The sequence below is a fragment of the Lithobates pipiens genome, unplaced genomic scaffold (assembly GCF_037356315.1).
Source record: "Lithobates pipiens isolate NorthernLeopardFrog02 unplaced genomic scaffold, aLitPip1_a1.2 Scaffold_18, whole genome shotgun sequence".
Lineage (NCBI taxonomy): Eukaryota > Metazoa > Chordata > Amphibia > Anura > Ranidae > Lithobates > Lithobates pipiens.
The window spans coordinates 634,000,937-634,015,433 of record NW_027507758.1 but is presented as its reverse complement, the minus strand read 5'-3'; the positions used below and the strand labels follow the sequence as shown (position 1 = coordinate 634,015,433).

Here is a 14,497-nt window from a genome sequence, read left to right as displayed (position 1 = left end):
TCTTGTTTCTGAGAAACAGCTTCTTGACCTTCGTAGCAATGAAAAAATCCTCAGCCTTTTTTTTTTTTTTTTTTTCATTTCTTTTCACATTCATCAAGCCACCTGATAATTCTACAACATTCATTCTATTTACTCCAAAATGCCATATACCTTTTTTCTTTTATGCTAAGTTTCAATATATACAATATAACCCTTCTGTATTGTCATAGCTAATCAAGGGTTAACTTTACCACTTCTTAAAGAAAACATCCTTCCATGAGGGGAGGGGGAGGGGGAGTGCAGTGCTTAGGGGAAGAATGTTTTCTTATCTGCTTAGAAATATGCAGCACAAAAACCATGTCAATACAAGAGAAAAAAAAACATCAACAAAGATAAAGTAAACACACACAGAAGAAAATTAGCCTTGCGATCTTTAAAAGATCACTTAACTAAACAGCGCTTTAAATAGTCAGGCAATAAACCTCTGACATTCGGTATACCTCAAATCTTTTTGTTATCTGTCCGGACAGCGGGCGACGTAATTTTTTACCTTAGACAACGTCCCCAAGTGTCTCTGTCTACGAGCACTGGATCATCTAGATATTATACGATCAATACCAATGTCGGCAATTACAACACATTAAACCAGAAGCAAGAGAAAGAGAAGAAAAGACTCAGAAAGAATTAAGAATAATTTAAATTATCTTACCTCTCAAACACCTGGACTGGATCACACAAGGTTCGGAAACAGACAGTGGAATTCAGATCTATGGCCCCGCCCCTTTTTCACCAAATAACATTGATTGGGGGGACTTGTAAGGTTCGGTGAGCTTCAAAGTCCAATACTCACCGAAGTGTTGTCGGGCCGTCTGATCTGAAAACCAGCGTGTTGCTCCCGGCTCGAAAGACCAAAAATGTTAGGAAATTCCCTTGTGATCAGTAAAAAAAACATCAGGTGTTCTGAGAAGCAGGAAAATTTATTTCTGATGTGGCCCACAACAGGGAGACATGCTTACAGCACGAAAGCTGAAGAAAAAGTCCCAACAAAAGAAAGTGTTCCGCCCTCACATATCCCACAAGAATAACATCTCTGTGCTTCTATTGGCTGAGGAAAACATAAATTAAGTTGTCATGGCACAGGCTTGCACTTTATAAGCTATACATGTTCCGTGCATTCTTAGGCTATCATATTTAGTTAAATCTAATCATCCTACTTACTATGGAGTTAATTAGGACAAAACAATACAATGAGTTAATACAATAATGTGCTCAGAAGTAAGCTTTTTAACAAATCAGTCTCAGGACTATTGTTTTTCTAATAGTCACACAATAAACATTTAAAACTTTTCTAACAATCTCTTCTGGAATTTAAGGAAGAATCCAGTTCATCCTGAAGCTTTGTATAGCACAAAAGCATTCAGCAGAGGCAATTGGAATAAGTATACAGACACTTGTTTGTACCAGTGTCTGGCCTTATGGGCAATTAGGTATGGCGCCAACAACTGGTCGTTGAGGTCCACCCCTCCCATGTTAAGGTTACATTCGTGGACACAGAGGGGCTTCTCCACAACACCAGTCACAGTAGCAATTTGGACAGTCGTATCTGTGTGAAGGGAGGACAGAATGAAAACATTATGTGTATCTCTCAACTTGACTGCTAACAAATTATTACATTCCAAGCAGGCTCTCTCCCCCCGTTTAGGTCGGGATTCTACAAGCCATTGGGGAAAGCCTTGGTGATTAGATCGCAGGGTGCCACATGCGTCAATTCCACAATCAAAAAGGTGACTAAAAAGTGTCATGCTTGTGTAATAATTGTCCACATACAAGTGGTACCCCTTTCTGAATAAGGGTGACACCAAGTCCCACACAATCTTACCGGCGCTTCCTATGTAGTCTGGGCAGTTTTCCGGCTCCACGTGACTGTCTCTTTCCTCCTAAACCATAAAACCATATGTATAGCCTGCTGCCCTGTCAAAGAGCTTATACATCTTGACCCCATACCTGGCACGCTTGCTAGGAAGTTTCTGTTTGATAGACAAGCAGCCAGAAAACTTAAACTCAGGGACTCATCAATGCAGACAACTTGATGGGGAGTAAACAAGGCTGCAAACTGTTGGTTCAAGTGGTTTACGAGGAGCCAAATTTTGTGGGGTGACCCAGAGGACGACAGAGTTCATTATCCTTGAAGTGCATGAACTGCAAGATCTGCGCTTATCGTGTCCTGGTCATGGAGGCAGAGAACACAGGTGTATGGTAAATTGCGTCAGTGGACCAATATGACTGAAACTCACTTTTATACCTTAACTATGTCCATGAGGAGGGATAGGCCCAGGAAGGTCTTAAATTCGGAGACCGTAATAAGTCTCCAATCTGTGGCAAGGGGCAACTGGGGATTGGTGGCGATGTATTGACCAGCATACAAATTGCTTTGGTCCACGATAGATCTATAGACCTCTTCGGTGAAAAATAGCGAATAAAAATCAAGTGACGTAAAATTAACTGTTTCCACCTGAATTCTGGGTTGTCCAGTGAATGGGGGAAGTACTGATGCTGCAGAAGTGGTGGGTTCCCAATTCAGATTGGCAAATGCAGCAGGAAGGGCACTATGGGCTCGACGGGCCTGTGTTTGTCTTCTTCTTGGTGGCTGCAGGACTCTACTCGTACTTGCCACCTCAACAGCTTGAACTGCATTTATGGGACTCGCCACATCAAGAAGGGTACTCTGAAGCTATTAAAAAAAAAACGAGCTAACCAGCATCACCCGTGACACTAATACGGTCATCACTGGTGACAGGGGATGATCAAGAGGCTAAACCTTTATTAGGGGGGTTAGGGGGGTCCCTAGACCTATCTGGGCCTACCACTGATGAAAAAAAATATGAACACTGCACTGGGTGACACAGTGACAGGGGGTGAAGGGGTTAACTGGGGGGGGGGGGGGCGATCGGGGGGTGACAAGTGTACCCATGTGTACTGTGTCAGTGTAGTGTTGGTGCAACTCACATTTGGATGTCTTCTCTCCTCTCTCTGGAACAAAAAGACTTCCATGAGGAGAGATGACATCACTTCCCCTGTCTGTGTTTACACTTACACAGGCAGGGGAGGATGTCCTTTGCCAGGACTGATCGGCAGGACCAGGCCAGAATTCATTGGCTAGGGATGAGCCAAACACCCCTATCCCCTCCCCCCCTGGTTCGGTTCGCACCAGAACCTTCGAATGGACCTAAAATTCGTACAAACTTTAGACCCTATTAAAGTCTATGGAATTCGAATGTTCAAAATCAAAAGTGCTAATTTTAAAGGCTGATATGCAAGATATAAAACAGACAACACCAGCAATAAGGGGTATCTTCAGGTGTATACTGTGCTGGAGGCACACAACACCCACTAACTCCTGCAGATGCCTTTATTATAGAACACCAGCAATAAAGGGTAGATACAGGTGTATACTGTGCTGGAGGCACACAACATCCACTAACTCCTGCAGATGCCTTTATTATAGAACACCAGCAATAAAGGGTAGATACAGGTGTATACTGTGCTGGAGGCACACAACACCACTTTAACTTTAAGATGCCTGAGAAAAGAACACACTGTACCTGCCTATCTAGCTCTTTCCCTGCACGCCGGAACACACTACACAAGGCCGCCGCGCTGGCAGCCTTATATAGTGTGGGGCGTGTACTAAACCCTCAGCTATAATTGGCCACAGGCAGCCTGCCTCTGGCCAATTATGGCTCTCCTGTGATTGGCCAAGCATGCGGGGTCACAGTGCATGCTTGGCCAATCATGAGTCAGCAATACACTGCGATGGCCTAGTGCATTGTGGACCGTTCGTGCCACACGAATTTGGTGCGAATGGTCCACAGAGTTCTGAATTCGCCGAATTCGGCCGATGTTCGAGTCGAACACCAAGCTCATCACTATCATTGGCCTGGGCCTGGGCCTGGGCCTGGACCTGCTGATGAGGCTTTATGAGGCTGCTGGGAGGTTACGCTACGTCACCACGTCACTTCTGGTCCTGGCGAAAGCGAGGCTTGAACCTCAAGCCGAGTGAAAACGAGGCTTGCACCGCACGCCGGCATAGGAAGCACACGGTGACCTCTTTACAACCATTCAACCTGCTGGATAAGCTTGGTGCCGGCTCATGGGCACTAATAAATGTGAGTGTACAGTCTCTTTTTAACATTATTTTAAATAAAAAGTGTAAGGTTATTGCGCAATGATCGCTGTTTGTTTTTTATGAGGACAGATACTATACGAATATAGTTTATTGGGGACAGCATGGATAAAACAACAAAAGTGGAGTGGTTATACCTTTCTAATGAACCAAAGGAGCATTTATACCATTTTATGGCGAGTTGCCAATTCGTGTGGTGGTGGTGGTGTTGTTGTCACTGCAGTGGTGGAGTCGTCACAAGTAACCACGGATGAGAAAATAAGAGCACAGGAATCGCATAGTCACAGTGGATAACCTGCATGGGGATTCTCAGTGGATAATGGCACAGTGTATAAATTGGTCACTATAAAAATAGAACTAAATGCACATATATTGGGTGTTTATATTGGAGTCATATTGAAGTATATGTCGGTTTCATTTCTACGATAAGGATTGGATAGTGTATGTTAACGATATATATACTGTTGTGCACAGTTCGTTTTTTATATACTTTTTATCTATTTTTTAGGCAATTTTGTGTTTGTTTTCACGTTTTTGACAAAGTTGTGGTGTATTCAATATTATAATATTGGGGTAGCATAGTCAACATTATTTTGTTTTATATTTTTTCTTTCAAATATTGAAGGTATATTTTTGACTGCAGCAACCAGGTTTTTTTTTTTATATATGTTTTATATTTTACACATTGTATGTCATAGGTTTTTTTTTTTTTTTTTTTTTGACACAAATAATAGTTATTTTTGCGCCGGTGACTCACATATATCCATTTGGGCATGGAGACTGATCGGTTCTGAAGCGAATCCGTTCGGCGCGGCCGCCGTAAGGTGACGTCCGTTTGCCCAGCCGACCTGGGCGGCTGGTCCGGAACTGGTTAAAGTACTCATTACAAAAGCCATCTGGGGCTTTATGTAAGGGTAGTGAGCGGATCGCTTTTAAGATTTCTGGCACAGAGAACGGGGCGTTAAGATCTGCTGGTTGGTCGGGCGTAAGTGAGGGCAGTTGCAATGGGTCGAGGAACTGGGAGATGCGGGAGGTGTCTGGGTTATTGGTATCTGTGGAGGTATTTCGGTTGTGTAGGGATACGTAAAAAAGCAGTTAGCGATGTCTATGGGATTACTGACTCTACGGCCCTGGGCTGTTTGCATGTATGAGATTTTGGAGATGGCCGCGGTTTTACGTAATTTTTTTTTTCTTTTTTTGACGCGCGGTTCCCCTTAATATCCATACCAGACCTGAAGGGCCTGGTAATTGAATTTGGGGGAACCCCACGCTTTTTTTTTTTATCAATGACTTTCAATGAGTGTTCTCTGTATTACGGGAGCCGACAATTCATTATAGCCGCGAGTGATTTTAAATGACTTTTTTTTCCTGCAGAAATGACACTTTGTGCAGGGACAGTTCTAAGCATGAGAAACATGCGCCCCTTCACAGGCATACTATAGACACCCCCCAGCTACGAAATTTAAAGGAATATTACACTTTATTTGTTTCACTTTAATCATTATTATAATCACTGCTCCCGAAAAAATGGCCGTTTTTAAAACTTTTTTTTGCATTGATCCATGACCCCTGGGGCAGGACCCAGGTCCCCAAACACTTTTTAGCACAGTAACTTGCATGTTAGCCTTTAAAATGAGCACTTTAGATTTCTCCCATAGACTTGTACAGGGTGTTCCGCGGCTTTTCGAATTTGCCGCAAACAACCCAAATTGTTCACTGTTCGTCGAACATGAGTTCAACTCGAACTCAAAGCTCATCCCTAGCTCTGATATGTGATCAGCAATTTGGTGGGGAAGCCCCAGCGGTAAACTATATTGTGGTCTCTCAAAATCGCAGAGATGGGGGTATATTCTTTTATCAATGTTGAGGTTGCTGCAGACAGGTCCTGGTACAGCGCTATCTCCGCGTATGGAGAGGAGAGTGCATGGGAGGATCTGGCTGCTCTGAGCAGGCGTTCTTTGATGTGATAAAAATGGATCCTCGTTAGCACTTCTCTAGGGACTGTGCCAGGCAGATGTTTTGGTTTGGGGATCCTGTGTGCTCTATCCATTAGTAAATCTCTACGTGTGAAATCTGGGTTGAGCTTTAGGAAAAGCTGCTGCAAGTAAGGTATGAGCTCTTGTGGTTTAACATTTTCAGGGATTCCTCTGATCTTTTAATTTTTGTGGGAGGAGCGATCCTCCAGATCTGCAACTTTCAATGGTAGTTTATGGATCATGTCTGTCTGTTCCTTATGAGCAGCCACCATTTCATCATGTGATTTTATGATCACGCCTACCTGTGATTCTAGGTGATCTGTGTGGTCTTCAATGCCATCTATTCTGTGAGTAAGGTGGGGCACTGAGGAGCGTAGCTCAGAATGCAGACCAGCCTGGAGGGATAATAACATACCCTTAATGGTGTTTTCAGAGGCAGGGGCGTCTGATGCAGGGAAGGCAGCTAGGGGTGCCGTGTACTCTGCTGGAGTGTCTGCTATTGACTCAGGGATGTCTTCCCAGTGATGTTTCTGTGGAGAGTGTGCAGGTAATTCTACAGCTCTCTTTCCTCTATCAGAAGCTGTGGGGTTGTCTTGCTGCTGTGAGGAGTCAGAGAGATCGTTTGAGGCTGTAGGATGTAAAGACTCTGTGTGAGAAGGAAGAGGAGAGTGGGTGTTCTCCTGGGCGCAATCTTGTGCATGCTTTCTGGTTGTCTGCATGAAGAAATCTGTTAGGCGGCACGGACCTGGTCTCTGATTTCTTATGCGTCTGGTTTGTGTCCCCATTTGGGGATGTAAGTGGCTGTCTAGTGCGCTGTGAGCCGCGATAGAGACCCGGTGTGGCAGGACGTTCTAGAGCAGGGGTGCCCAACCAGTGGCGGGGGACCACATGTGGCCCATGGAGCCCTCTGATGTGGCCCGCGACCTCCTGCTCTGTGATGGAATAGAATACTGTTGTTAATAGTAAGTTTATTACTAAAATCACAGTGTACCTGCACCTAAGGGTTACCTGCACTGAGCCATAGACCCCTTTCACACGGTCAGTCCGACCCAATTGGACCCTCCATTCCCCTCTAAGCCCTTGTACACACGGTCGGAGATTCAGACGGAATGTGTCCGATCGGATCATTTTGACGGATATTCCGACTGTGTGTGGTCTCCATCGGACTGTTTCCCTCGGAGTATCCGACGGACCAAGTTTTCCAACTTGTTGGTAAAATTTTCAGACAAAATGCTCCGATCGGACATACTCCGATCATGTGTAGAGAAGTGCCACGCATGCTCAGATCAAATTCCTACATCAAAGCTATTGGCTACTAGCCTGAACGTAGTCCCGTTGTAACGAAATAACGTCATCACGTTCAGAAAGATCAAATTTTCCGACGACTTTTTCCGACCGTGTGTATGCAACAGTTCCGACGGATTTGGTTGTCGGAATCTCCGACCGTGTGTACAAGGGCTAAGGAGTAGCAGATGTAAATGGACTTGTGTCCATTTGCAAATGCCTACCTCCATTCCGATCCGCAAAAAAAAATAAAAAAATAAAATAGAGTGGGCTCTATAGAATAGAGTGGGCTGTCATGCACCCGCTCCGCTCATTGTGGCCTGCCACCGGTTACCAAGTCGCTTAGGTGGCCCTCGTTCTTCAAAAGGTTGGGCACCCCTGTTCTAGAGCCAAGTGGCCATCTTGGTGGCCTGGATGCGCCCCCTTTACACAGCATGTTTGTTACAATGAATGTTTTATTACATTTTTCAGAGCGGAAACCTCAAGGGTGATAATATTGATGGTAAAGAAGAGTATAAAGAGGAAGATGAGGAGTATGGAGTGATGGATGCGTTATCAGAAGGACACAAGGATATGATGGAGTCACCTAATACCAGGAACCCACTAGAGAGATGTCCCCGTCCTCTGTATTCCCGGGATTCCACACAGGAAGATCACACCATCCCCCACTGTTACAAGGTTGGTGTGACGGAGGTTATAAAACACAGATTCATGGAGACAATGTGTGGATTTTATATGTGATGTCACAATAATAAAGCTTATATTTTACAGATGATATTCTCTCTCATTTTCTTGATTTAGAGTGGAGATCCAATCGATATAGAATTTGAGATTAAAGCAGAAGAAGAAGAGAGGTATGTGAGGGATGATCAGCAGTCTATGGAGGAGGATGGAATAACGGGGACATTTATAGAGGAGGACACTCCTACAGAGATCAGCACAGGTGGGTCATTAACACTAAATACATTCCTCCCCCCCATACTGCTCACTGATTGGTCCAGAGTAGGGTGGGGACTGGGTGATATCAGCCTGTAATCCCCTGGTCACTTACCTGAGCTGTGTTCTCCGTCCTGTATTCCTGGATTTCTCTCCGGTAATCTTCCTTCTCTGTGCTGCAGACACAATTTATGTATCTAGACTGGATTTATGGAGATTCTGGGGATCAGCTGGCAGCAAAATGGTCTTCTGCCCCATGCCCAGGTCTAGTAAGATCTCTGACAGAACAATCCCCCCAGGATTACTTGTTCTGTTGTCTGCTGGCTGTACCGGGTGGAGGGATATGTCGGTATAGTCTCAGACCCAAGTCACTGAGTGCAGTCTCAGGAGATGGGAGGCAGCGGTGTGGGACCTCCGCAACTTGTCTCATGTAAACATTTCATCTTCCACTGATTACTGAACACCAATATTATGAGTCCTGACCCTTACACTGTATACTTTATATTGTACATTACATACTCCTGGCCCCTGCACTATATACTCTATGTTGTACATTACATCATTCTGGTACTATATAGTCCTATCTGTTGTATCTTATACAATATGGAGTGATGGGGGGAGTGATGTTAGTTTGTGCCGCCCCAGAAATTTTGAGCACTGGCTGCCACTGGTCCTGACTTCTGCTCTCTCCCCTCTACCCACTGCTATATATAAATATACTGATATCACTGAAAAACATACAAAATATTAAAATATTCAGAATATTCCCCACTGATCCCAGCGCTCAAAAAAGTAAGTCAATCAGAAAATAATTTCAAGCTGCTATCATAAAATAAATCCTAAATCACAAAAACATATAGTATATATCATCCGTTAACCTCTCATCACATGTACACCATATTGACAGCGCTAAATATCCAAACCAAGATAATGTACATAAAAGGATGACAATTCCGTAATTATCAAGGAATCAACCACAAAAGTTTTCCTGAAAGTCCCAAACACATAAGTATGAGTTTTCAACGAAAGTGTTCACACGCTGGAAAAACAGAAGAGAAAGTCCATCTCCAAGATAGAACCACCAGTGCGTAGAAACTTGACAGTCGGTGCCACCCCTTATGGTAATAAACTCACCAGAACACTGAGGGTTTACAGGCTCATCGTTAGAAATTATTATGATTACTCCACTGGTTTCTTTATGGAGAGGCTTCTCATCATACCCAGAATCAAGCGGTTGTCAATAGCGGTAATAAAGGTTCCTTGATCTCCTTACAGCAATACCTTTCCTGGTTTCTAGTACTTCACTCAAAACTGATTCACATGTGGGAAACGATAAAAGACATATTCCATAGTGCAAACCGTTTTTTTATTGTAAAATTCTCATGCGCAAGTAAAAACATACGTACACAATCTTAAAATAATCAACTCGTTCTCAATAGTGTCACTAGCAGTACGGTCGGGTTTGTCTCACCGCAGTCCTGAGCGTCTAGAATAGTGCACAGTCTCAGCGTCCACGGCGGGTCCCGGGCAAACATTCAAACCATCTGCTCTGTAGTGACGTATAGCTGCTTGGTCACGCCGATACGCGTTTCGTCACTACGTCTTCATCTGTGGGCGTGACCAAGCAGCTATACGTCACTACAGAGCAGATGGTTTGAATGTTTGCCCGGGACCCGCCGTGGACGCTGAGACTGTGCACTATCCTAGACGCTCAGGACTGCGGTGAGACAAACCCGACCGTACTGCTAGTGACACTATTGAGAACGAGTTGATTATTTTAAGATTGTGTACGTATGTTTTTACTTGCGCATGAGAATTTTACAATAAAAAAACGGTTTGCACTATGGAATGTGTCTTTTATCATTTCCCACATGTGAATCAGTTTTGAGTGAAGTACTAGAAACCAGGAAAGGTATTGCTGTAAGGAGATCAAGGAACCTTTTTTACCGCTATTGACAACCGCTTGATTCTGGGTATGATAAGAAGCCTCTCCGTAAAGAAACCAGTGGAGTAATCCTAATAATTGCTGACGATGAGCCTGTAAACCCTCAGTGTTCTGGTGAGTTTATTACCATAAGGGGTGGCACCGACTGCCAAGTTTCTACGCACTGGTGGTTCTATCTTGGAGATGGACTTTCTCTTCTGTTTTTCCAGCGTGTGAACACTTTAGTTGAAAACTCATACTTATGTGTTTGGGACTTTCAGGAAAACTTTTGTGGTTGATTCCTTGATAATTACGGAATTGTCATCCTTTTATGTACATTATCTTGGTTTGGATATTTAGCGCTGTCAATATGGTGTATATGTGATGAGAGGTTAACGGATGATATATACTATATGCTTTTGTGATATATATAAAATATGTATTCTCTTTTGTTAAACCCATTTTCTACCAGCTGGACATTTTATATCTGATGATTTGATTGGAGCACAGACTTTTACATGTTCATAACATCAAAGAAAGGTGGTGCGGTGCTGTGCCCAATAAAGTGAAAAAAAAATGTCACTGCTAAAGGTGAGCACAATGTGATAACATCCTCAAACTTTGGAACCTTAAACAGAAAGTGATAATGAGGGAGGAGTCAATAACCCAATGATGAGGGTCTTCAGGATCAGTCCACTAAATAAGGAAGTGCAGGACTTCTTGTGTTGGGAAGATGGCAATGAGTGATAGAGGGGGAAGGGACACTCGTCCTATAATCCCCTCATCACTGTCACTCCTATAAAAGACAGTTCTCGTTGTTTCCTCACTCTCTGACTAAGGTCCATGAATAAAGAAATGATCTGGTAGGAGATCAGAGGACCCATTTACTAGTTACCTTGAGGGTGGAATTGTAAGATCCTCAGAGACAAAGCTGCCTGATGTGGGCGGAGTCCTGGTTTAGGGGAACCAATCAGCTCATGTCTAGTAATAATCTTTGTATTTCTATTTTAGTAGATGGACGGGAGATGAGGAAAACCTCAGAGGATTGTCTCACTTTGTCTCCAGACTGTAAAGTAGAAGATGCGGACATCACACAGTATAGTCCAGGAGAAAACCCGACTACCTCAAATGTCCATCCGGCACCACACAGTGTAGATGGACCATCGTATTCCTCTTATCCTGAGGAACCTCAGACTGTGAGGGACGGGGCCGTCCTTCCACCAGAGAAGAGGTTTTCCTGTACTGAGTGCGGGAAGTGTTTTGTAAAAAAATCTGAACTTGTAAAACATCAGAGATCTCACACAGGAGAGAAGCCATATTCCTGTTCTGAGTGCGGGAAATGTTTTTCACAAACATCCAGTCTTAGAAGCCATCAGAGGCTCCACACAGCTGAGAAACCATATTCATGTTCTGAGTGCAGGAAACAATTTTCAGAAAAGTCCAATCTTTACACACATCAGAGATTGCACACAGGGGAGAAACCATATTCCTGTCCTGAGTGTGGCAAATGTTTTAGACAAAAATCGGTGCTTGTTGCACATCAGCGATCTCACACAGGGGAGAAGCCGTTTTCTTGTCCTGAGTGCGGGAAATGTTTTTCAGGGAGGTCCTATCTTTCCATTCATCAGAAATCTCACACGGGGGAGAAGCCGTATTCTTGTACTGAGTGCGGGAAATGTTTTTTACAGAAGTTCAGTCTTTATACACATCAGAGATCTCACACAGGGGAAAAGCCGCATTCCTGTCCTGATTGTGGGAAATGTTTTGTACAAAAATCAGAGCTTGTCACACATCAGAGATCTCACACGGGGGTAAAGCCATTTTCTTGTTCTGAGTGTGGGAAATGTTTTTCAGTAAAGTCTCATCTTTCCATGCATCAGAAGTCTCACACGGGGGAGAAGCCGTATTCCTGTCCTGAGTGTGGGAAATGTTTTTCAGGGAAGTCCTATCTTTCCATACATCAGAAGTCTCACACGGGGGAGAAACCATATTCCTGTCCTGAGTGTGGGAAATGTTTTTCTCATAAGTCCAATCTGAACACACATCAGAGATCTCACACTGGGGAGAAGCCGTTTTCCTGTTCTGAGTGTGGGAAATGTTTTTCACTGAAGTCCAATCTTTACACACATCAGAAATTTCACACGGGGGAGAAGCCACTTTCCTGTCCTGAGTGCGGGAAATGTTTTTCACAGAAGTCTGATCTTTACAGACACCAGAGATCTCACACAGGGGAAAAGCCATATTCCTGTCCTGAGTGCGGGAAATGTTTTTCACAATTGTTCAGTCTTTCCACACATCAGAGATGTCACACGGGTGAGAAGCCATATTCCTGTCCTGAGTGTGGGAAATGTTTTTCATGCAAGTCCCATCTTTCCATACATCAGAAGTCTCACACAGGGGAAAAGCCGTATTCTTGTCCCGAGTGTGGGAAGTGTTTTTTAATGAGGTCCCATCTTTACACACATCAGAGATCTCACACAGGGGAGAAGCCGTACTCCTGTCCTGAGTGCGAGAAATGTTTTTCACAGAAGTCAGATCTTTCCAGACATCAGAGATCTCACACGGGGGAGAAGCCGCATTCTTGTTCGGAGTGTGGGAAATGTTTTTTACAAAAGTCTGATCTTTCCAGACATCAGAGATCTCACACGAAGTAGAAGACGTATTCCTGTCTTGAGTGAGGGAAATGTTTTTCACTGAAGTCCTGTCTTCCTGTACATCAGGAATCCCACACGTGATCACATGAAACAGGCATTGCCAGGGGTCTTGCCTAACTTTGGCATTACTGATCTTCTTAAACTCAACACTTCTTTCCATTAATTCTGGATCAAGGGACAGCACCGCCATATACAGCCATTTGTTCCCTTGCCCCCACAATCTCTCCAACACAAAGACGATAAATCTACATTAAACTTCTGTAATTGTGATGGAACATAGCACCACCTTGTTAACAATTTATAGTTCATTTCTTTTATCCTCATATCCATTGAGGTAGAATAAACATAATCTATAACTTTAACTTTTTTTAATGCGTCTGGTAGAGATTGGTCTAGTTCATGCTCCCAGCTCTCTGAAAGAAACGATGACCCAGAATTGGGTAGGGAAATCAACTTATATATACTAGATATCCAGTGTTAAGTTTGGCAGCAAATTTCGATTTATTGTTAGTCTTAAAACTAAAATGCCATTTTAGTTTTAGTCCCTTTTTAGACTTCTGCAAGTGTTTTAGTTTTAGTCATATTTATTTGACTAAATCTCCAGTACATTTTAGTCGACTAACATGTCCCGTACATTTTTGTTGACTAAAATCAAATGGGCTTAGTTACATTGTAATGCATTATTTTAAGCATTTCTCTACCATTTCCAAACTCATTACATACTCATGGAGTGAAAAATCGAATAGGTTATTATTTATGGTATTAACCACTTGCCACCCGCCCACCATCAAATGATGGCTGGGAGTGGTGTGGCTCTCGTTCTGGGTGGATGTCATATCAGGGCTAGGGATGAGCCGAACACCCCCTCTTCGGTTCCCAGCAGAACATGCAAAAAGTTTGTTCGAACACGCAAACACCGTTAAAAGTCTGTATGGGACACAAATGTAAAAAAAAAAAAAAAAAAAAGTGCTAATTTATAAGGCTTATATGCAAGTTATTGCCATAAAAAGTGTTTGGGGACCTGGGTCCTGCACCAGGGGACATGTATCAATGCAAAAAAAAAAGTTTTAAAAACTGAAGTTTTTTTCGGGAGCAGTGATTTTAATAATGCTTAAAATGAAACAATAAAAATTAAATATTCCTTTAAATATCGTGTCTGGGGGGTGTCTATAGTATGCCTGTAAAGTGGCACATTTTTTCCGTGTTTATAACAATACCACAGCGACATTTCTAAAGGAAAAAAAGTAATTTAAAACAGCTTGTTGTAATATATTGTCGGGTCTTGGCAATATACATGAAAATTATTGAGAAAAACGGCACGGGTCCCCTCCCCAAGGCCCATTAATAGGCCCTTTGGGTCTGTTATGGATATTAAGGGGAACCCCGCACCCATGTTTCTTTTAGAAATGGCGTGGGGGGGCCCAGGCACTATATACTCTGAAGAGAAGTATATATACTATACAGCCTGCCCTATATACTGGGCATAAAATTGGGCCTTAGGTGTTGAAGGTACCCGAACACTGTAAGCCCTCGCAGTTACTGTTGGTGAGCGCAGGAATGG

General features: G+C 43.3%; 1 protein-coding gene across 1 annotated transcript in view; it reads left to right on the top strand.

Moving 5' to 3' along the window:
• The window catches only part of LOC143989908 (uncharacterized), a 103,811-nt gene extending 90,513 nt beyond the window's left edge, over positions 1 to 13,298 (top strand). The window contains 1 exon segment of the mRNA XM_077490183.1: positions 11,514 to 13,298. Within this exon segment, the coding sequence (XP_077346309.1) occupies positions 11,514 to 13,017 (1,504 nt within the window). The 3' untranslated portion in view covers positions 13,018 to 13,298.
• The last annotated feature ends 1,199 nt before the right edge of the window (positions 13,299 to 14,497 follow it).